General features: G+C 41.8%; 1 protein-coding gene across 1 annotated transcript in view; it reads right to left on the bottom strand.

Moving 5' to 3' along the window:
- CTDSP1 (CTD small phosphatase 1) overlaps positions 1-13756 on the bottom strand; it is a 44649-nt gene extending 30893 nt beyond the window's left edge. The window contains exon 1 of the mRNA XM_063429265.1: positions 13486-13756. Coding sequence (XP_063285335.1) covers positions 13486-13540 — 55 coding nt within the window. The 5' untranslated portion in view covers positions 13541-13756. The remainder of the gene's footprint in view (positions 1-13485) is intronic.
- Positions 13757-25716: the final 11960 nt, after the last annotated feature.

The raw sequence follows: 25716 nt of genomic DNA, 5'->3' as shown, positions 1-25716 counted from the left end.
GACTTTGTTTTATGGGACTTTTTTCAGTATTCCTGGTTTTAATTGGTTTCCTGTGTTTGGAGAATAAAGTTTGTAACCCCCTGAATCTGCGTCCTGGAGGTACTTGATACAGGATACTGAGCAGTGCCCAGCTGAAGTCTGATTTGTTCAAGGCATGTAGTTTGAGCCAGCTAGTTAAGTGGCTCTCTATATGAGAGTGGGACCAACACATATTTTATTATTTCTGTTTTAACTTTATTACCCTAGGTCAGGGGTAGGCAACCTACGGCACTAGTGCCATGCACGGCACTCGAGGTGTCTTTACACGGCACTCAAGGCTGCTACAGCCAAACAGGCTCTGGCCTATCAGGAGTCCCAGTGAAACTGCAGATATCTGCTAATACGAAAAGGTGGTGAAGGACAATCCTCAAGTTATGCATTGCAGCACATAGAGGAAGTGAATGGGAATCCACACTGTAGTAGAGCAACCTGCAGCTGCTGTCCTTGACCTGTACCTGGCCAGCCTGGTTCCCACTGGAACCTAGGGAAGCCACCCACACTGCTAGATTTACTCATACAAATAATACGAACAGCCCACAAACAAACATACATACAATCCGCACAAACGTAACCCGCTAACAATCCACATACATGCACACAACCCCAAACAGCCCCAACACATACACACACTACCAAACACACAATGTGGCATTTCCATCCACACACACAATTCCACAAGCAGCCCCCATACACAGCCCACATTCATATGTATCTTACACGATACCACAAACTACTCCTGAACATATACAATATAATAGCTCATATACGCACAAATACAACGATACAAAGCATTTACAGTATAAATAACACAAGCAGAATACGGCAACATACACACCTCAATTTAAAAAAATAGGACCGGCACGCCACGGGACATCACAATCCTATATCGGCACAGTGCTGCTAAAAAGGTTGCCTACCCCTGCCCTAGGTCTTTCTTCTTTGATTTATTTCAGAGAAAAATGTGACTGCAATTGTGGTGATATTAATTCTACTTTCTGGAGTGCTCTCACCATCTTTTGTTTTATTGTCTGTTGCTATTTTCTTGGTGGTTATTGTGGCCCACCTAGGTGATTGTAGCACCACTATCTTTCTATTGTGGGAATTTTTCACTATTGTATTTCTATTAAGACTCTTTGCAGGATGACCACCCCGTGATGCCTAGACAGCTCGAGTGTGCCTTGCATCTGCAGATAAACAATGCATTAATTTATACAGACTCATATCCATCAGCACCATTATAGGCACCCAGACCACTTCAGCTCAATGAAGTGGTCTGGGTGCCAGGTCCATCTAGAATTAACCCTGCAGTTGAATGCCATGTTTCACTGAAGGTTAATCCCGCCTCTAGTGGCTGACTCATCGACCGCCGCTAGAGGCGATTCTCACTGAGAAAAATCACAGTGAGAAGATGCTGACGTCCATAGGAAAGCATGGAGTAATGCTTTCCTATGGGCGGTTTGCATGTGCGCGCGGCTCTTGTCACACATGTGGATCTGACGTCAGCAGGGGGTGGAGAGTTCCCCAGCACAGAGGGAGCCCAGCGCTGGAGAAAGGTAAGTGGCTTCAGCCCTGCGGGAGGGGGGGGGGGGGCATAATCACCCTATAGTGCCAGGAAAACAAGTTTGTTTTCCTGGCACTATAGTGCTCATTTAAAGTAATTTTAAAGTCACTCAATTAAAAAAAAAAAAAATATATATATATATATATATATATATATATATATATATAAATAAATAAGTATTTAGCACAACCCATTAATCTCAAGTTATCTATGGAGTTGCAAAAAAAGCAGACCTAAACAGTTTAGCGTTCCGTTCCACTTTAAGGGTGTGTTGCCATTTGGACAAAACATGCAACTTGTATATATTTCACTCCAGTACATGTCTCACTGCAGAGTTAATGCTTAAACTCGTATGGCAGTTTTGGTAGGAAAATAAAATTACAAATCTAAAAGAAAAGACAAGTTACTTTAAAAGTGTGTGCCGGGGTGGGGGTCAGACTACGCAGAGGACCATAATGCCTCGTTTCCACTGAGCGGATCGGTTCGGTTCAGTTCGGTACGGTTCGCTATTTTGGGTGTTTCCATTATGAAAGTGGTCCATACAAGCGAACCGTACCGATCCATTCAGGGCCCTGCTTCAGATGTAGGGCCATAGAAAATGGAACGGTTCGGTTAGGGCGGATCTACTATACAATTCATTGATTGGTGGACAGGAAGAGCATTTTTTCTAAACCCTGCATGGCCCTGAAGGTCTGACTTGCAGTGGAAACGCTCACCAGAATGGGCTGGTCCATTCTAAACCTTCCAAACTGTACCAACCCGAACCGATCCGCTCAGTGGAAACGAGGCATTAGGCGAAAGCTAGATCTACTCAGGTCTGGGGTTGGAGATATGGGAAAAGTGCAGTTGAATAGACGAGAAGGTAGGAAATTTATTTTACTGCCAGAGAATGTTGTACTGATGCAACAGAACAGATTGACATGGATGTACTGTGCACAACAATGTAATTCTGCCCCCACCCCCAAACACAACATACTTGTTATACTATGTGATCAATGTACTATTTTCTACATGTATTAAAATAAAAACCAAATAAAATAAAAAAAAAAATAAAAAAAATTTAAAGTTTGTTTTAACATGCTTCATATTCTCCATAATTCAGGCAAGAATTAAAATTATTAAATTCCATTTAATTGCTCCACAAATAGCATGCTAATTAAAATACAGCTTTTGAGAATAAGTGCAGGGTTGAGTGTAAATAGGCCCCTGGCTAAAGCTTTGCAGCTAGCCATGACTGTCCATCATTGCCATGTGCGCCTCGTTACATCACAGCACCCGTTTGCATCCAGTTTCCATGACGTGCCCCCTTATTTGTCATCCAACCCCCCCTTACACTACGGCTGCAAACAATCTTCCATGATGCTTTGCAGCCTGGACAGGATTGAGAGCAAGAGTTGAGTAAATCCCCCTTGTTCTGGAGTTATATCCGGTCTGTGAATGTCTGCCAGAAAAACAGAGCGAGAGGGGGCCCCGAGATCCGGAGCACGGGCTACAGAATATTAAACAGATCCCCTCCCTGCTTACAGCAACTGGCTATTTCTATGGAATGAATATTGTTTAACACTTTCCCTGCAACAAGGAAGCCAAGCTGCATTCCAAAACTAGAGGACAGATGCTGACCATGGGGGCCATAAAATGGACCAGGTGTTAAAGTGCAACACCCACAGGGTGAGACAGCCATGCTGGCTCGCAGCTTTTCAAGCGAGCGCCACAGAGAAACCAAAATACTCATTAAATAACTATTGTAATCAGCCAAATAACAGGTCTACATCTAGGAAACCACCACAAGATATGTCCCATGGTGTGAGAAGTTCTGGACTCAAATAAGCCACGGAGCACCGCTATAGTCAGTTACATTTAGCTGGAAATCCGTGACCTCGAGGACCCATGCAGGGCAAAGAGGCAGTTTCCTATACCTCCATCCAGAAGTTATGCCTACCTAGACTGAGAGCCACCAAGAGGTCATACCCTTTGCTCTTCCCACATGAAAGGAAGGTAAAAAAATATACATAACAGATTAAAGCACCCAACGTTACTCTCCAGAAGGGGATGAATGACATTGTCAATGGCGATTATGTGTCAGGTCTGTCATGATTGCTGGGAACCAACCAGAGATGCTAGTGAGATTGCCTATGCCTTATCCAATCTGGATTTTTCTTTTTAGGATTTGTATATCTACACTGGTTTCCATGTCATCGCATACTAGATACATACCACATGTTAAAACCATAAAGTACAAAAAAAATATCCATTTAGCCCAATGAACCCTGCAGTAGCCATCACCTTGACTTTCAACAGGAAGCCAATAGCTAAAGGTAAAGTGTTGTATTTGTCGGTGCCGATATGTACAGTAGGCCAGAGCACACCTCATCTGTGTGCGTTCTCACATGTGATACATTAAAGTGTAAGAACAAGAATGGTCTCAAATATGCTTGCGACTTCCTGATTGCCAAATCGGTAGGATTGCCTACATACTGGAATTTATACAAACATTTTTCTATAAGCATGTGACTTTCCCCATTTTAAAAATGCTAAGAGTACAGTATCTTTATTTTCCCCTCGGTGTCACTGTCACATAAATTTTAAAAAAATGTTTTGGCTCTAACCGTTGACTGTTCAGAGGAATTTTTAACATTCCAACATGTAAATTTTATTTAAGTTTGTGACCGTGATCTGCTGTGCAGGATAATCCAGAAATTTGGTCCAAATCCTTGCATTTTGAGACTTGCATGTCTGAGGAGTTGCCCCCCAGACATTAGTAACAGCAGCAAACATGTGCTATCCAACTACTAGGTGTTACAGTGAATCCCACCACCAAAAACCACCCACTTAGATGGAGGAGAGTGTCATTACTCTCAAATTATCAATGCTAGAGCTGAAAATGTCTTGTAAGAATGCAAATAAGGGAGGTGGTTTCTGGTTTTGTTGGAGAAAAAACAAAAACAAAAAAAACCAATAATTTCATACAGCTCTTAAATTATGCATTTTGATACAAATTATTGGTTTAATGGAAGACCTATGACTTTAAAACTTCACTATAAGGATACTATACTCACCGGAACATCTACAGTTTATTGTATAGGTTATGTTGAGTAGAATTATTCCCTTCAGACTCAGTCTTTTCAGAGAAAATGCAGTGTTTACATTACATCCTAGTGATAACGTCTCCAGCCACTCCTTAGATGGCTGTTCGAGGTGCTTCCTGGGGCAGTGCTGCACAGTGTGACCGACATTCAGTCTCTCCACCCACTGCATGCAGACACTGAACTTTCCTCAGAGATGCATTGATACAATATATCTGAGGAGATGCTGATTGGCCAGGGCTGTGTTTGGCTTGCGCTGTCCTTGATTTCCATTGTGAAATCATTGAGATTGGCTCAGAACACCACTTCTGATGAGGTCAGCCAAGGAGGCAGATCAAGGGCAGAGTCAGCACCAGGAGACTGGAATAAAAAGTTAAGATTTTACTGTATTCAGGGGGGCTAGATTTTGGTTTTAACACTATAGAGTCAGGAATACTTGCGTGTCCTTGACCCTATAGTGTTCAAGTCTACTTAGTCTTTTTAAATAAAAAATAAAAAAAAACTACACAGACACCAAAACACAAGAGGACAGTAATTTAGTAATGTATTAAAAACCCTCAACTTCCACTTATGAGTGACGAATCCATAAGACTCAAGTAGACCGTGGCATTCCTTTATTTAGGTTTTAAAGAGTCAGATCACATGACTTAGTGGGTGAGACAAAAATAACCTTTATTATTAATTTTACATTTGTCAGCTGTCTTATACAGACTCTTCAAAGATGGCTTACATAAAATTATGTTACATACCCTCTGAAAACTTTACAAAGACAGTCAGAAATCATGTAAAACCTGGTTTCTGGCTAGCTTTATGCCGATTAAGAAGTTAAGGAAACACTGGTTTCATAGCAAGTGCTGTACATACCACACTTTGCCCTCTTCACCAATACATCATTATTATTATTTTTTTAATTCTATTAAAAATAATTAGTCTAAATGTGGGTATGCAAAAAAATAAATAAATACACCTCTGCCCTGTAATTTAATTAAAATACAGTTACCAGAAACACCGATTAGTGAAGCCAAGAGTGCGGGTGTCAGTCTGTATCCTCCATCAATTGGGGAGGGGGTCAAATAATTCAAACTTCTAGTGTTAGCGTCTCAGAAAAGGGACACTACAAGCAACTGACGTGGTTCTGGACCATATTGTCTGTCCCTGCAAGCTGACCAGTGTAAACCGCTTTTTCTGAGAAAGGGAAGGGACTGTGCTTCCTGGGTCGAGTCCTGAAAAGAATCAGATTGGTGCAGCACAGATATTTACATGCACTAGCCTCCCTTATACTTCCATATGGGGAAGCATTGGATTGACGGATCATAAAAGATTAATAAACAGACGTACAAAGTAAAATTATTAATTTTTTTTTTTTTTTTTTTGAAGCTCACGGAGCACAACATCAAAATATTTATTAGGATTACATATTATGTATTCCGAATGCTGTAGTGTTCCTTTAAATAAGGCTCCCTATTCTGGAGACCAGAACACTCATACCTGGATGTAAAGAATGAAAGACAAGTTTCTACACAGGAGGGATAGCAGAGTATTTCCGTAAATACTAGATTAATAAGTGAATCTTGTGAAAACAGCAATGTCTTTGCAACAAAGCACAAACAGCAGTCCCTGACCTTGTTCAGGATTTACAGGGCAATAAACCCTGCAAACAAAATGTAACAAGTAACATATTGAATTCAAAAGCTGTAAACCGAGTGCAGCTCCATCAATACACTGTATAAACAGACTGTTTACAAACTCATTAGGATTTTAGGAGAGAGTGTGCACAGGATGCTCACAGAGCACCTTTCATGCCAATACAATATGGGGGTTACTGCCTAAACAGTGACTTGATCAGACTTGAAAAATTCGGGCTAAAATAGTCAATCTCTGACTACAGCTGAGATTTCTATCAGATCGGCAATGTCTGTAACAAGATCTAACCAGGAATGTAGAGGGGCCCAACACTCACTCAGCACTGCAACATATAATGTATGTCAGATAACAGTTTGTGTAAAAAAAAATAATAAAAAAAAATAATAGAATTTGTAACAATATATGGCACAACAAACTAGGGGAGCCCACAATCAGCCAGACGAGCTACCCACTTCATCATAGTGGTTTTAGGCTCCCCTAAACAATATATTTTGTGTTTCAAATTTCTTTACAATAAATAAAAATATATAAAAAAAAATAAATAAAAGATAGAATATATATATATATATATATATATATATATATATATATATATATATACACATACACACACACACACACACACACACTGCAATTTGCTTTGTAGGGAATACCATTTAATAAAAATTAAATTCCAGGCACACCTTTGGTTTCTTCTAAAAGGCAATCTTTATTTGAAACAAGAAACTGGAGACAACGATTTAGCTCCTAAATGGCAGAGAATTGTGCAGGGAGACTGCAGGGTATGATCTATACACCAAAACTGCTTCATTAAGCCAAAGTTGGTTTAATTTTTTTATGCTTTTAACATGTTGTATGAAATGCATGGCAGTTGGCATTTGAAGATCGGTTTGCTTTCACAGTGCTAACTGCAGCATGCGGCAATGTAAAGTGTGTCACATGTATAGCAAACTTTGCAGATACTACGCTCCGCAATGTACATTTTATAGGCTGTATTGCCCAAGCAAATATTACTGGCACGACTAGTGCAGCAGAGTCCACTATACCAGACTTCAATCCGCAGCTCTTTCATGTTGGGGCAACGGTAGTGTCATGGTGCCCCCAGGCTCGCGCTTGCTCAGATATCTGCAGAAAAACAGACTTTCTCTATAGAGAGACATGCACCGTGGGGTTTAAGTTAAGTAACATGTGATACTCTGGCACCCATACAACTTGCACAGTAGCCATTTTGTAACAGTCATCTTGCACCATTATTTTACTGAATGATTATACAATGGAATGCGGTGATACCTTAGGGGAGGACAGACATTCCATCATAAGATGACAAAGCGAAATCCATGAAAGGAACAGTTATGAATCAAGTTTGATTCAAAGTAACGTATCCAGCAGACACAACTGGAAACATGGAGTGGCTTTATACACATGACAGTTTTCTGCACAGATGGGTTAACATGTGATTTATCAGGTACTGTGTCCACCAAAACAAAACGGACGTGGGTAGGGCGTCAGTGGGGAGGAGGAGAACACAGGAAAAGTTTCCTTGAGACATTGCAACATAATATAAAATTAACGCAAACCATTTTTAAGTCCCAACTACCTGATGATACGATAGATCTACGCAGAATCTGCCATTAAGGAATGTGAATACTTCTTCTGACAAAGTAAAACGCCAAGCACCGCAACAACTGCAGCTCATGGTGGTTATGGTGTCAGGAGGGCTCTGGCGTTGTACCAGAGTAAGCAGCCAAACAGTTTTAGTGCAGTTAGACTACTTACCCGTGTCCTGCAGCCCACGCTTCTTAGAACTTTAGCTTCATTATTGGTTTGCAATATCAGAGCACTAAAGCGGTATGATTAGCCACAACGCACCATTATGAGTGAAGGGAAGATTCGAATGGATAAACAGACTTGCAACTAAACATTTCCTGCAAAGAGCATTGAATTTGATGCATATTATGGCATTTAAATTGCAACAATTGCATATTCCACAGCACTACAGGTAAACAAGACAGACTAAATTCTAACAAAACAGGTCATACTGGGACAGTAGTTTAAGAGAACCCTGCCCAAATTATTTATATTTCCCATGATTCCTTGCCCACTTCCATTCTGAACAAGAAATTAGGAAAAACACAATGAGCCATACACAATATCATTAGAAGGTGATGTCAATTGTGTCCAAGGGCACAGCAGTTTCGGAACAATTTAAGCGACTTTGTGACATTCTTGGCACAATAAGCAGCATTTTAATGACATTAGCACACCATAACCACTTCAATAACATTCAGCTACTACTATGCATTCCAGCTACTTTACATGTGTTCTTTATCTTAAAAGATTTGAAATAGAAAGTATATCAACATTACCTTTAATTAAACCAAAAGTGTGTCGGATTGATACAGTTTATGTATTCAGACAATCTGGGTCATCTACTATAGTACCCAGAAAGTGGCAATACGTGATTGTTTTTATAGAGAATAATCTAGAAAACATTGAACGTTAATGGAAAACAAAAGCCACGAACCAGAACAGATTTAGCCTTGCTCTGCTGGACTTGTGCATTCAGTAATTCTAGAATCTATTAACACAAACCGTTCTATGGAATGATGGGCTCAATTTATTGGCTAAATCACAACTGGTTTGATCAAAAACGACAGTTCTAGCGAAAGACATCAGAAGGGAAAAAAGAAAAAAAATTCTCATTAAACTCCCATTTGCTGATGTAGACATCCGTATCGCATTGTATGCTTTGTAATGTTATTGATGTAATAACCATGGGTTTACTTACTGTATAGAAACTGAGGTAAGCAGAGGAAAATATATTTAAAAAAAATAATTAGATAGAGCAAATACAGTTAAGCTACATCTCCCATGACGCTCAGCTTGACGGTCCCTGACAAGTTATTGGAAGAGGATTAAGGGTGATGAGTCAACAGTTTAAGACCTATCCACAGGTTAGATTAAAAATATATACCGTATATACTCGAGTATAAGCCGACCCGAATATAAGCCGAGGCCCCTAATTTTACCCCAAAAAACTGGGAAAACTTATTGACTCGAGTATCAGACTAGGGTGGGAAATGCAGCAGCTACTGGTAAATTTCTAAATAAAATTAGATCCTAAAAAAATTATGTTAATTGAATATTTATTTACAGTGTATGTATATAATGAATGCAGTGTGTGTGTGCAGTGTGTGTGTGTTGGAGTGCAGTGTGTGTGAGTGCGTGTATATGGGTGCAGTGTGTGTGATTCAGAGTGTGATGCAGAGCCTTGGTGGGGGGTGGGCATTTTTATTATTTTTTTTTAATTATTATAATATTTTTTTGTTATATTAATTTTTTTATTATTATTATTAATATTATTATATTATTTTCAATATTTTATTTTATTTTTTTTCGTCCCCCCTCCCTGCTTGATACATGGCAGGGAGGGGGCTCTCACTCCCTGGTGGTCCAGTGGCATTGGCAGTTCAGTGGGGCAGGGGGGCTGTCGGAGAGCACTTACCGCTCCTGTCAGCTCCCTTCTCCTCCGCGCCGGTCCGTTCAGCACCTCTGCCAGCTCACACTGTAAGTCTCGCGAGAGCCGCACTATGACCCCACTGGGAGCTGACCGAGGTGCTGAACGGTCCGGCGTGGAGGAGAAGGGAGCTGCAGGAGAGGTAAGTAAACGCTCTGCAGCCCCCAGTCTGTATTATGGCAATGTAAATTAATACAGACAATTAGACCATAATACAGACAATTGCCTCGAGTATAAGCCGAGTTGGGGTTTTTCAGCACAAAAAGTGTGCTGAAAAACTCGGCTTATACTCGAGTATATACGGTATATCATCCCTGAGCCTTTCAACCCAAGTTGGAAATCACATCCAAACATGGAACACACTTGACAAAGTTCAATTGCTTCCAAACACTGTCCATTCCAGTTCTACAGAGCTTCCGGTTGATTGTCACATACAATGTTGCAGGTTCATATTCTGAATGATGAGAGACTGCCCAGAAGCAGGAATTATGCAATTTGTGATATCAAGGTAATTTAGCCGTGGTTCTACACTGACCAGGCTTTAAAAAGTTACTTGGCACTGCGAGTGAGGGGTCCATATCACACTGACACTGAGTGCTACTACTTGCCAGAGATTCATGGTTACTTGCTATGACTAACGGCAAGTGGGAGACTTAACCGACGATTTATCTTACACTTTGACGTCGACAAGTTATTAGAATACATCATTGTGGTATTAGTTTCCAGACTGATTAACCATTTTACAGGCACTGAGTATTGCCGGTGTAATGCCAGCTATTCTAATGTCATACACCCAAAGCCTAGCAGTGGTAACGGCTGAGGGCATGACAATATTCAACTCATTAATATTCCAGTGCTTGACAAAAGGTTAAGACAAAGAAGTCCCTTAAAGTTGCGTTGGTATATCTTTTGACAAAGTTGGAATTTCAGTGAAATTAAGGACCATTTAATCCCCAAAACAACTTTAGCTTAATGAAGCAGTTTTGGTGTATAGATCATAGAAAATCCAAATTGAAGAGCGGAGGCCAAAAAAATACACAAGCAATCTCCATATACTGCTTTGCTATCCTTAACATAAAACTGGCACAAACAGTATGGAAGTAGTCTTCACGACCATTGTAACTGCTGTATTAAGATGTTCTGAAGTCAGGATTTAATTTCCTGAACATCCTTCGGTTCACTTAATGATAACAGTAGCAGATACAGAATTCTAACACAGACCTGGAAATATTGACTTAAAGGACCACTCTAGGCACCCAGACCACTTCAGCTTAATGAAGTGGTCTGGGTGCCAGGTCCAGCTAGGGTTAACCCATTTTTTTAAAAACATAGCAGTTTCAGAGAAACTGCTATGTTTATAAATGGGTTAATCCAGCCTCCAAATCCTCTAGTGGCTGTCTCACTGACAGCCGCTAGAGGCGCTTGCGTGATTCTCACAGACCGGCTGAATGCGCGCGCAGCTCTTGCACCCTCAGGGCACTATAGGCCAGGAAAAGGAGTATGTTTTCCTGGCACTATAGTGGTCCTTTAAATAAAAATAGATCTATATGAAAAAAAGAAAAAAAAAAAAACACACACACACACACACAACTCATGACGCGGTTGGACTTTCAGTCATTAGATACTTTCTAATTAGGAATATTTCCCGACACGTCTAAAAGTGTCAATCCCTCCCTCCCCCAAGACATCAGTGACAGCGGCAGGGAATTGGCTCTATGGATGATCCTGTGGTCTTGCGGGATCCTCCATATACCTTAATGCTGTACTCTAACCTACCGCTCCAGCAACTGAAGAAAATCCACCGGAAGATGATGGCACCATGAAGGACAAGTTCAGGCATGTAGAACTCACCTTTGCCTGCCCCACCAGGCCACTGGACCCCCAGCGGCAATGTTACAGCCGAGGGTCTTTGCAAGTTTTGGTTCCGACAGTGCCACTTTACATTTGAGATTCCCTTTGAATTCTCACTTTAGTGAATAAGTCCATGAAACAACTTTAACTTAACACGTTAAATGCTAGAGTGATGACCAAGTTACTACAAAAGTCCAGATACACAGACAGAACGTAGGCAACCACAGATGTTTATTTTAAAAGCAATAGGAGACAGTTCCTACAGACCAATTAATGGACATCCTGCAATAACCAAAATAGAGAGCCACCCCAACCCCTGCAGATGGTTGTGAACTACAGGATCTCTGAGCAGACCTCGAAATGAAAAGGAACACTCCAAACCCCATAACTATGAAATCCTCATAAATTAGAGATAACCGTCTGGAAACCAAGACTGCTGGCTTGACACTGCTCCAAGGAGCGTCAATCTCACCGAGGCCACCATAGGCAGGTTAGACGTTAGTTACACCAACCTGACCAATAACTTTTAAAGCTATACACATTTTAGGGTAGCACATTCTCTACAATGTCTTATCCCCTTAAGGACACAACTTTTGAAAAAAATGGAATCATGACGGAATATTTCCTTCATGTGTCCTTAAGGGGTTAAAAAGGTTTAACAGCCAGGAGTTTTAAAAGGAGAAAATAACAAATGCCATAACCCACACTAGCACTGATCTTATAAAGTGTGGCGTTACCCTAAAGCCAAGACACTTGATATCACCGCTTCCAACCATTTAACCATGCCACAGACTGCAATCAGCCTCCATGAGTTATGAGTTGGGGAGCTCTGGCACCCCCGTTCCAGCCCCATCACCCTTTTACTCCATGATCGTCACAGGATACATCGTAAGGGGGTGTGTGAGCTGGATAGAAATACTAAAGGGGGTATTTGTAACAGGTTTCCCCAAGTTGCCCCACCCCTTTCTGGGGAAACGAATAGAATCCTGTCAATTTTCTAATTACTTCACCCCAGCACCAAAATGTAACCCTTCTAAAGGCCAGCGGCACCTGGCATGGAGCCACATGTATTTTAGAGTAGATTATAAATCCAGAGCCCATATCATACCAGGGTAATATACTACCCAAACTGAGGGGCGCACAGTAACAAAATATTAAATGGCTAACTTACTACAATTACCCAGGATTCCCTGAGCAGAGCTACACACATTAATAAATCATGCACAGTGTGGGGAGGGCATGAGTTAAGCACGCAGTGTGTGCACAAGCGATCAGTAAGGCATACAGTGGGGAAAGGGGCATTAGACATGCACTGTACAAGGGATTTAAAAAATAAATACATGCAGTGTAGGGGCAGAGGAGTAGTAAGACATGCAGTGTAGGGGCAGAGAAGTAGTAAGACATGCAGTGTGGGGGCAGAGAAGTAGTAAGACATGCAGTGTGGGGAGGAGTGGGGGGTAGTAAGACATGCAAAGTGGGGGGAGTGGGGGGTTGTAAGACATGCAGAGATGGGGGGGTAGTAAGACATGCAGAGTAGGGGGGGTAGTAAGACATGCAGAGTAGGGGGGAGTGGTGGGGTAGTAAGACATGCAGAGTAGGGGGGGGGGCGGGAGTGGTGGGGTAGTAGGACAAGCAGTGAAGGAGGGGCACTAATAAGCATTGGGGAGGGAGAACATAAACATGTCACTGTGTCCATGTGCAGGTTGGGTCCCCAGGATGGGGGCAGAGGAGAGACACCCCTACCCCCCCATCCCCTGTTACTCCCCCTCCACCCCTTGTTGTCCCCTCACCTTTCTCTTGCACATCCTCTCGGCTGACCTGGGTGAATATGGACGGATTGTCCATCACACTCCTCCTCCTGCCAGCACTCACCCTCACTCCTTCCTGCCTCGGCTTGGGGGTGAGATGGAGAGAAAGAGGAATAAAAGGGGGGGAAGGGAGAAGATGGGGGGCATGGGAGGCTGAGGGGGGGAGGAGAGGAAATCGGGAGGGAAAAGGGGGAAAACAAAAAAATTAAATAAAAAAAAAGGGGAGAAACTGGAAACTTTGTTACAACATGGAGTTTCCTCTCAATCTGATCCAAACATGGAGCCCAGGGGCGGTTTCAAGGGGCCCCGTTAAAGCGGCAATACCTCCAGCTACCTCTGGGGGCCGCTCACTGCCCGGCACACTCACACTCCGCTCACTGCCCGGCACACAGTGCACTCACACTCCGCTCACTGACCGGCACACAGTGCACTCACACTCCGCTCACTGACCGGCACACAGTGCATTCACACTCCGCTCACTGACCGGCGCAGGCTGCACTCACACTCCGCTCACTGTACTCCGAGTCCAGCACTGACTGCACTCACACTCTGCTCACAGACGGCACAAGCTGCACTCACAGACGGCACTCACACTCCGCTCACTGACCGGCACACAGTGCACTCACACTCCGCTCACTGTACTCCGAGTCCAGCACTGACAGCACTCACACTCCGGCACTCGGAGTCACTCAGATTTATGTTTCATTGTGACCTATCCTGGCATTGTCTGTCCTGAGTGACTGACCTCCCTCCTATAGGGGAGATATTGGGGTCTCTAATTCAGATTATAGGGGGTTTAATATAAACTAAACAGGGAATTGAAAGCCAGGTAGCCAAATTCAGTCCAAGATAACCTTAATATTGTGTGACATGTTATTAGTACAGCGCTGAGCACATTGCTAGCCTCCCCCCCCCACCCCCCCCAGGGTTGGGGACAGGGTGACACATCTGCCCAAATACGTGACTTTAACAAACTTCTCGATATTGTCAGGATGGATAGATTAGGCATATACTGATCCACAGATTATCGGTTAGATAGATAGACGCATTATTGCAATAATTTTTTTTTTATATATATATATATATATATATATAAAAAATCAAAAAATTACCGGCACTCATGGGCTTCTTTCATCCAATTTATTAATAGGTGAAGATAGTCAGGTCAACGTTTCAGCTCCCGATCGGAGCTTTCATCAGGACACCAAAGGCACATTACATGGTATAAAACAAACATATATAGGACAAATAAATCACATTTAACCAATAGACACTGACCTTATCAGCTGTGCTCCATTAGCTCAGATGCTCGGCGTTCACTCAATCCCACTGCGCATGTCTAGCGTTGGTGTGGACTTCCGCATCACGTGATCGGGAGATCGGAACTCTGATCCGATAGCGTCATAGTAACCAAGCAACCGCTGGTTTAACCAGCAAGGATGCTACTATGTTTACAGCCATCGTTAGGAGTATTCTCCCTACGAGTACAGAGCCAGTCTCTCAGTGATTACGGACTATTTGGATCCAGCCTTGGTGCTCGCCGAGCATTCCAATGGATTCACACTGTTATTATTGCTATTCATCTTTAGATGTACATTATTCATATTCAAGAAGTAAATTATATTACTCACATTCTGTTAGCAAGTTGTTTAAAACTAAAGAAAAAAGAAAAAATATATGCTTGCTCAAAAAATCTATACAAGTGAAAAACATGTGTCAATTTATCTATAAACACAAGTGAATATATATCATCAGTAAGGTATAAGTACACTATCATAAATGTGTCATATGAACAAAATTTGTTCTAGTGATTTGCTTATTAAGTATGAAATCCTTAGTGAATATACTATATTATATTACAAATGTTTGAGACAGTGTGTGTGCCTCGATATACTTATATGTGCGTATCATACGTGCTAAAATATTAATAATCTGTCTCTGACTAGTGGTGAAGTAAGGAAAGAAAAACAAAAAAATATAAGGCGCATTTTCTATATTATAAGTTTCTTCAGGCTAGAATATTTATGTAAGTAATTTTTGGTCAGTGTCTTTGGTTACAATCTAAACATTAATAAGTACATTTTAAAATTCCAGTTAGACCAGAGTAATTCTCCCTCTAGGGGATGTCTTCAATAAAAATAATATATATCATATATAATTAACACATGGAACTTATCCTGTAGCTTACTCCCCAGGGTAGCTTTCAGAATTGTTCCAAATCCATACATTTCAGTGGAGAGGGCATGGGCACATATTTCAACCGTAAGTCTTGTTAAACAAACACCTAAGGACCGGTTAAAGAAAAGGAAAGAATGAACATTTTTCATTGAGACCTCTAGGGGAGATCGTATCGAATTCTATTATCCAGTAAGTTTCTCTTTGTAGGAGAAGTCTCCCTCTATCCCCACCTCTAGCCGCTACTGGCACATGGTCAAATGCCACGCAGCGCAAGGCAGAGAGTGGGTGTTGTTTTTCCAGGAAATGTCGGGCCACAGGTTTGTCCGACTTGCCATCACGATAGGCAAGGCGGATACTTGATCTGTGGCCCCTAATTCTCTCGCACAGTGCTGTTTCTGTCTTTCCTATATAACTCAGCCCACAAGGGCATGTGAGTTTATATATGACAAATTCCGTGCGACAGTGTATCCTGTGGGCTATTTTGTAGACTTTACCACTATGGGGGTGGGTAACTACCCTGGAAGGAATTATATGCCCACAGGTCACACACCCTAAGCATCTGACACAACCATTATTCATAGTTCCTTTTTTTGTGATGTTATAACAATGAATGGGATCTGTTTTAACTAACAGGTCTCTCAAGTTTTTATTCTTCTTATAGCAGAACATGGGCTTATTCGTCAGTTCCTTCGGCAGTGTTGTATCTTGTCGCAAGATGTTCCAGTTGCGAGTGACAATTTCAGAGATTTCCTGGCTTGCAGTGTGTAACATTACTGGAAAGATTATTCGATTGTTAGGTTCCTTTTTTACATTATTTCCTTTCTGATATTGGTCTCCTGCTTGTGTCAATGCTTTTTCAAGAATCGGTCGTTTGTATCCCCTCTTTTTAAATTTAGAATACATCATCTTCAATTGTTCTTTGCGTTGTTCCTCCTGAGAATTGTTTCTATAGACCCTCAGGAACTGAGACAGTGGCAGGGCTTTCTTCAGATGTTGGGGGTGAAAACTATCATAGTGTAGAATGGTGTTCCTGTCAGTGGGTTTTGTATATAACTTATACTCCAACTGATGATTGATGACTGATATTTCCAGGTCAAGGAATTGGACATTGTTGTGATCAATGTGTGAGGTCACTCTTATTGGCGTAGGCAGGTCATTGATATGTTGTACGAATCTCCTCGCTTCCTCATCTGTGCCCCTCCAGAGAATTAAAATATCGTCAATGAAGCGATAGTATCTGACTATTTGCTCTCGATATTGTGTCAATATATGTTTTTGTTCAAAGTCGAACATAAATGTATTAGCATACATTGGGGCCATCGCGGCCCCCATGGAAGTACCAGAGACTTGTAAGAACCATTGCTTTTCAAACCTAAAATAATTATTATACAACGCCAAGGATAATAATTCCAAAGTAAATTCAATTGGTGGACCATAGTATTGTGTAGACGTAGATAGTAGTTGTCTCATCGCCTCAATACCCTCCTGGTGCGGTATCACTGTATATAAATTGTTGACATCCATTGTTATTAATACCCCATCAAATTCTTTGATTCCTTTGAGGTCCGCTATCAAAGTATTAGTATCTTTGATACATGTAGGTATGGCGGTAACCGGTAATTTGAATAGATGGTCAAGATATTTAGCTATAGGCTCTATAACACCATCTATGGCAGACACGATGGGTCTTCCTGGGGGGGTATTTGGGTTTTTGTGGATTTTAGGCAACGTGTATAATATAGGTGTACGTGGCGCTTTCTTTTGTAGGTATCCAAAAAGGTCTAATTCAATAAAGCCCGCTCTCAGTCCAAATGATAGAACCTCTTCAATCTTTTGAGTTATAATACTCGTTGGGTCTTTATCTAAGAGTTGGTAAGTTGTTTGTACAGACAGTTGTTGTTTGATTTCTTTTGCATAATCAGAATAGTTTAAGACCACTATCCCTCCTCCCTTATCCGCTGGGCGAATAACTATCGATGGATCTGATGCTAGACGACGTACTAATTTATGTTGTTCTTTTGTGAAATTCCAATACTGTGGCTTATGTTCTTTTAAGACACTCTTTGTTTCATTCGCAACAGTAGACAAAAACGTCTTAATCGTAGGTTGAGTTGGTAAGGGATCGAATTGACTCGGTTTTCGAAAAGATTGTATTCTTGGTTCCAAAGTTTGGTCACTTGGGGTTTTCTGTTGTTTATTAAAATGGTCTTTAAGTCTCAATGTACGGCCAAATTTGTATAATTCGACATTCCACTGGAAGTGGTTAGGAGCCTGAGTTGGTATAAAAGATAGTCCTTTACTTAGGATGTCCAGTTCTTTGTTATCAAGGGGTCTGTCCGATAGATTGAAGACTGGGATTACCTCCGCATCGGCGGTTTCCCTTTGGGTCCAGTGTATCCCACCCTTTTGTCCTCGTCTTGTGGCTGATCTCTTTCGCTTTTGCTTCTTGTCGCAATCCTCTGTGGGGGTTGTTCCTCCTGGAGTTCCTCTCGATCTAAAAAATTGGCCGGTTCGTTTGGGCGTATTCCTTCATTGTCAGATGCTGATTCCCCTGATGTGACATCAATCGTCCTGATGTTGGGTTTGACGATCCTCTTACGAAATCGTCTGGGGCGATTCTTATGTTCGCCTGAAAGCCATCTGTACACTGAATGTTCAGTATAATCTTGCTGCACCCTCTCCATTTTCTGTCTTTTAAACTTTATCAACTGATTTTTATATTTTATCAGTTCCTCATTGAGTTTAAGCTGCATTTTCATTCCATCCTGTGAATTCAATAAGACTGCATATTCATTTTCAAGTTGTTGGATTTTTTTACGGATTTCCATAAGGTCTTCTTTTACATCCTGGATTGTAATTAACATTAAATCCAATGCACATTTATTCAGGACTGAGGTCCAATCTTTACATACCTTGGATTTCGTTCTTCCGATTGTCGGTATGTTGTGGACTCTAAAGCCCCTTGGTATCTGCTTGGCCCTATGATAGTCAGATAAAAACAGGCCATGTAGGTCCAGATCCGTTTCTTTTTTCTTCAATCTCAACAATTTAAAGTATATATCCCTTATAGTAGTTGTAGTTGGTAAAGATAGACTCGTAGAGTCCCACAGGATTTGTTCAGCCTGTTCCTCTGAAAATTGGAGGGTGTCAGCTTGTGTTGCATAAGCCCCTGATTCTTGGAAAAAAGTATCCATATTGCCCAACTGTCTCTTTAAGACAGGGTTTATCAGGTTTTATTACAAAGGTTCTGTCCCAGTCCTCTCTAAGTAGTATGGAGTATGAAATTATAAAAATAGTTATCCTCTTATAGAATAAAACTCAATCTTTTACTGGTATGCATTAAAAATGAAAAAAGAAGTGATAACTATGGATTCAAAACAATACAGCGAACTGTACAAAAAAATGTCCCAATGTTTGAAAATCCTTACATTCCAGAGGATAAATATTATGAAATCAGTGGGTGCATAGGGAAGGGTCCCTGGAAGGATCCAATATACAAACAAATGAAAAAACCCCTGCACTCCAACTTTTCCTAGTGTTACTGCCAGGTGCCAAGTCCCAAATTTATAAAAAATCAAAAAATTACCGGCACTCATGGGCTTCTTTCATCCAATTTATTAATAGGTGAAGATAGTCAGGTCAACGTTTCAGCTCCCGATCGGAGCTTTCATCAGGACACCAAAGGCACATTACATGGTATAAAACAAACATATATAGGACAAATAAATCACATTTAACCAATAGACACTGACCTTATCAGCTGTGCTCCATTAGCTCAGATGCTCGGCGTTCACTCAATCCCACTGCGCATGTCTAGCGTTGGTGTGGACTTCCGCATCACGTGATCGGGAGATCGGAACTCTGATCCGATAGCGTCATAGTAACCAAGCAACCGCTTTTAAACAACTTGCTAACAGAATGTGAGTAATATAATTTACTTCTTGAATATGAATAATGTACATCTAAAGATGAATAGCAATAATAACAGTGTGAATCCATTGGAATGCTCGGCGAGCACCAAGGCTGGATCCAAATAGTCCGTAATCACTGAGAGACTGGCTCTGTACTCGTAGGGAGAATACTCCTAACGATGGCTGTAAACATAGTAGCATCCTTGCTGGTTAAACCAGCGGTTGCTTGGTTACTATGACGCTATCGGATCAGAGTTCCGATCTCCCGATCACGTGATGCGGAAGTCCACACCAACGCTAGACATGCGCAGTGGGATTGAGTGAACGCCGAGCATCTGAGCTAATGGAGCACAGCTGATAAGGTCAGTGTCTATTGGTTAAATGTGATTTATTTGTCCTATATATGTTTGTTTTATACCATGTAATGTGCCTTTGGTGTCCTGATGAAAGCTCCGATCGGGAGCTGAAACGTTGACCTGACTATCTTCACCTATTAATAAATTGGATGAAAGAAGCCCATGAGTGCCGGTAATTTTTTGATTTTTTATAAATTTGGGACTTGGCACCTGGCAGTAACACTAGGAAAAGTTGGAGTGCAGGGGTTTTTTCATTTGTTTATATATATATATATATATATATATATATATATATATATATATATATATAATTTTTTTTTTTTTTTTAAATCGGTATCGGTTTACAGTGTTGCTTTTATTAATAGGACAGGGCCCAGCAGACGCCATCTTTAGTTTCCGGCAGCCCCGCTCTCCAACTCTTGCCAGCTCCATACAGTCATAGCATTCCCGCAGGTTACCACGGCAACATTCCAAGTGCCATACCATGACGAGCTGCCGGAAACTTAAGATGGCATGAAAAAAAAATGTTGGCCCACCAGTGAGTGTAATGTCCCCCTCCGTAGCCACAGGTAAGAGGCAGAGAGGAAATCGTGAAGCATTTTTGGTTTTAAAATTAAAAAATAATTTTAAATTGCCCACAGAATGCAGCCCCTATCCCACCCCACATTTACACAAAATATCCAAAATTCTGATACCAATTTTATATGTACACACAGTAGTTAAAGGAAAACTATAGGCTAGGAATACACACGCAGCACAAAGTGTGGAGAAAAACATTTGTCACTTACCTGAATCCAGCCATTTTGTCACTTACCTGAATCGGCACTGGGTCAGGCTCCGCCTCTCGTCCCCGACATCAGGGACCTAATGCGCATGCACAGAGAGTGCCACACTCGCATTAGAACTACCCCATAGGAAAGCATTTAATATCACAGAGTGTGATGACGTCCAGCGTCGTCAGCTGACCAGAAGTCACCCAACGACACAGATGTGCCATGAGTGGTGCTAATCCTGTAATGTAATTAATCAATAAACTAATTACATTGCAGGGTTAAACTGAGAGGGACAGTGCACCCAGACCACTTCAATGAGCTGAAGTGATCTGGGTGCCTGTATAGTGTCCCTTTACTAAATGGGGTAAATCAGATTTTTCAAGGAGAAATTGGATTCCTATTTTGAAGTCAAGAAGGAATGGTGTCCCCGTTCTGTGGCAAATGTATCGACATTCTTTTGGATCAATGGCAGAAACAATTGTGTGGAAGACTGAGATGGATAGTCTTAAAGGGACACTCCAGGCACCCAGACCACTTCTGCCCATTGGAGTGGTCTTGGTGCCAACTCCCACTACTCCTAACCCTGCAAGTGTAATTATTGCAGTTTTCTATAAACTGCAATAATTACCTTGCAGGGTTAACGCCACCTCTAGTGGCTGTCTACTAGACAGCCACTAGAGGGCACTTCCTGGTTCCTAGCACAGGAAACCTGTGCTAGAGCGTCGCTGGACGTCCTCACGCTGTGTGAGGACCTCCAGCGTCGCTCATTTCCCCATACGAAAGCATTTAAATTATTTTTCAATGCTCTCCTATGGGAAAACGTAATGCGCATGCGCAGCATTGCCGCGCATGCGCATTAGGTCTCCTCAGCCGGTGGGTGGGATCAGTCTCGCCCACCGGCCGACGCAATACAGAGGAGGAGCGGCAAGGGACATCACCGCTGCCTCAGGTAAGTGACTGAAGGGGTTTTCACCCTTCAGCAACTGGGGATTGGGAGGGAGAGGGACCCTCCAGTGCCAGGAAAACAGATCATTTTCCTGGCACTGGAGTTTCCCTTTAAGCCTATTCTGCAAGTGGGGCAAAACAAAGTCTCACTGCCCAATTCTCTGCCATTTAAGAGTTAAATTACTTTTGTTTCTGTCCCTCCCCTAGCTGTGACTGACACAGCCTGCATGAAAACAAAATGGTTTTGCTAACTTGCCTTAGAAGTTTTAATCTCCTGCTCTGTAAATTGAACTTTGATCAGAGCAGGAGATTACAAATTCTATGTTCGACCATGCAATAAAGGAAGTATAAACATTAGATCACTCTTTACAGGAAGTGTATATGAAGGCTATGCAAGTCACATGCAGGGAGGAGTGACTAGGGCTATATAAACAAAGTGATTTAACTCCTAAATTACAAAGAATTGAGATACACCAGAACTGCTTCTTTAACCCCTTAACGACACATGACATGTGAGACATGGCATGATTCCCTTTTATTCCAGAAGTTTGGTCCTTAAGGGATTAAGTTATTTTGGTGACTATGGTGTCCCTTTAAGCAATTGTCTAGCACTATCCAGTTTAATCCAGGCAAAGCGAGGGTGCACATTGCATTGGAGGATGGAAGACTGAAATAGTGAGGGAGAGTCATCATTCCCAGACAGGTGTGCTTTTTTTTTAAGCACAATTAAACATGCAGTGTTGTATCCGCTGTTCCTCTCGTGCTCTAGCATTTTTGAAATTATGGCATTTTTTCAGTAACAATAGATTATCAATCTCTGTCACTTTTACTGCCAGAAAAGTGTTTTAATCTAAATTTGGTGTCATTTCCTGGAATTGACTTTTCTGCAAAATAAATTGCAGAATTCAGGCAGAGAGCAGACAATGTTTAATACAACACATTTTATTTTGAATAGATCTCTAGATAAGAGACTGACACTTTAGGTTATTTTGCTCCTCCACCTCCCTGTGTGTTTTGTATGCTGATTGCCAGGTGCAAAGTGCAGAGTTTTTAACAATGATTGACAGGAGGCCAAGATTGAATCTCAGAACCGACACATCTGTGAATAATCACACTACTGAATAAAAATCTTTCTAGACCCCCCTTGCAATAAAACCTTCCCTATATCTTAATAGTGAGAAAGGGGAGAAGTAACTTAATCAATTAAAAAAATAAGCTTCATAGTTACCTGGTGAAAGTCTTTCTTCTAACATCTTTATTAAAAATAAAAAAAGACCCAAATCACAAAACAAAACGACATGAAAAGGAAAAACCCCGCAAAGAAAAATAAAAGAAGAAAAATAGGAGCCATCTTCACCCAAGTTGGGCTCTTCTAAAACAGGAACGTTCTTTATAAAGGCCTTCCTAGACGAAATTGAAGTCAGAGCACTCTGATTGGTTGATGTGGAAGCCAGTGACAAGTAAGTCTTGTCTCTTTTTTTTAAAACTTTTTAATGTTGTGGCTGGCTAGCCAGTGCATCGCCAATGCCCAGATATTAAAGGGTCACTGTATGCACCCATACCACTTCAGCTCATTGAATTGATCTGGGTACAAACACCCATCACCCTTTACCCTGAGCACTGGAAATATTCTCCCATTTAGCTGTGCTTTCAGTTCGGTGACTTTGGCCTTGAATTTTAAACTCACTTTGAATTCCGTGCAATTCTCACCTTAGTAAATAACCCTGTTATATTTCTGGCGCGTGACAGTTCCCATTTCGTAAATTCCCTGACTCTTGGAATATCTCAGGGTGTTGTGCTTACACCCTACCACCATTCTCTAAGCGGATGACGGAGTGTCAGAATATCAACTAACTCTTACAAAGCAGGGGACAGTTATACAAATCTATCTAAAGGTTTCCTGTTATTAGCGATGGAAGACGACCTGCCGAAGACTAGGCAAGATTTAGAATACCAAAAAAAAAATCTCCACTTCATTTGCTTATTGACTGGTCAGCAAACACATATTATTGAAAGTTTTTGCATAGATCACAAATCAATTATTCTGCGGGAAAGAATTGGGAACTAGCCCTGAAGCAAGAATGAAATTACAGGGATGTTCACCAAAGTGTAAATTCAAAGTAGAGTTCAGTTTTAAGGCCAAAGTAGACGAACTGGAATCTGGAGTTACAGATTTTTCTTTAAATTCTCTCTACAGCGAATAACCCTGTACGTGTTGGGGAGTTGTGATTTCTGTCGTAGTTAGCACACTTCCCAACATTTCAAATGGATGTGGCCAGGGGCGGGGCTATTCGGAGAAATTATAGGAAACTTACTAATAAAAAATAATTTTACTAAGATGTAATTTATAACAAGAACAATGTATCTTATTTACACAGACTGATTTCTAAACACATTTATTGTAGTTTAAGACACATTACTGGGAGTATTATTGCTGTGGAGCTCTGTTATACACTCGGACACATTACTGGGAGTATTATTGCTGTGGAGGTTTGTTATACACTCAGACACAGTACTGGGAGTATTATTGGTGCAGAGCTCTGTTATACACTCAGACACATTACTGGGAGTATTATTGCTGTGGAGCTCTGTTATACACTCAGACACATTACTGGGAGTATTATTGCTGTGGAGGTTTGTTATACACTCAGACACAGTACTGGGAGTATTATTGGTGCAGAGCTCTGTTATACACTCAGACACATTACTGGGAGTATTATTGCTGTGGAGGTTTGTTATACACTCAGACACAGTACTGGGAGTATTATTGGTGCAGAGCTCTGTTATACACTCAGACACATTACTGGGAGTATTATTGCTGTGGAGCTCTGTTATACACTCGGACACATTACTGGGAGTATTATTGCTGTGGAGGTTTGTTATACACTCAGACACAGTACTGGGAGTATTATTGGTGCAGAGCTCTGTTATACACTCAGACACATTACTGGGAGTATTATTGCTGTGGAGCTCTGTTATACACTCAGACACATTACTGGGAGTATTATTACCGTGGAGCTCTGTTCTACACTCAGATTCATTACTGGGAGTATTATTGCTGTGGAGCTCTGTTATACACTCAGACACATTACTGGGAGTATTATTGCTGTGGAGCTCCGTTATACACTCAGACACATTACTGGGAGTATTATTGCTGTGGAGCTCCGTTATACACGCAGACACATTACTGAGAGTATTATTGCTTTGGGGCTCCGTTATACACTCAGACACATTACTGGGAGCATTATTGCTGTGGGGCTCTGTTATACACTCAGACACATTACTGGGAGTATTATTGCTGTGGAGCTCTGTTATACACTCAGACACATTACTGGGAGTATTATTGCTGTGGAGATCTGTTATACACTCAGACACATTACTGGGAGTATTATTGCTGTGGAACTCTGTTATACACTCAGACACATTACTGGGAGTATTATTGCTGTGGACAGTGGCGTACATACCGGGGTCGCAGGGGTCGCGGCTGCGACCGGGCCCGGCCACCAGGGGGCCCGGCCGCCCTGCGACCCAGGTATGTACACACAGGGCCGGCCTCTTCTGCTGGGGGGCCCAAGAGCCAGCCACCTCCGGGCCCCCCGAGGCTGGCCCTGCTGTCACCCGGCAGGCGGGCGCACGAGGGAGCACTGTCCCCTGAGTGCTCCCTCTTCAGCTCCCTCGCGCACCGCACTGAAACCGGAGCCGGAAGATGACGTCATCTTCCGGCTCCGGCATCAGTACGCGGCGCGCGAAGGAGCTGAAGAGGGAGCACCCAGGAGACAGTGCTCCCTCGCGCGCCCGCCAGCCGGGTGACAGCAGGGCCAGCAACACCACTGGACCCCAGGAAATCCCCCCAGCTCTCCCACAGGTAAGTGGGTGAGTGTGTTAGTGTGAGTGAGTGAGTTAGTGTGAGTGAGTGAGTTAGTGTGAGTGAGTGTGTTAGTGTGAGTGAGTGTGTTAGTGTGAGTGAGTGTGTTAGTGAGTGTGTTAGTGAGTGAGTGTTTTAGTGAGTGTGTTAGTGTGAGTGATTGTGTTAGTGATTGTGTCAATGAG

Source organism: Pelobates fuscus, chromosome 8 (assembly GCF_036172605.1).
Source record: "Pelobates fuscus isolate aPelFus1 chromosome 8, aPelFus1.pri, whole genome shotgun sequence".
Taxonomy (NCBI): domain Eukaryota; kingdom Metazoa; phylum Chordata; class Amphibia; order Anura; family Pelobatidae; genus Pelobates; species Pelobates fuscus.
The sequence above is the reverse complement of the archived record's forward strand: the minus strand, read 5'-3'. Positions and strand labels throughout refer to the sequence as shown.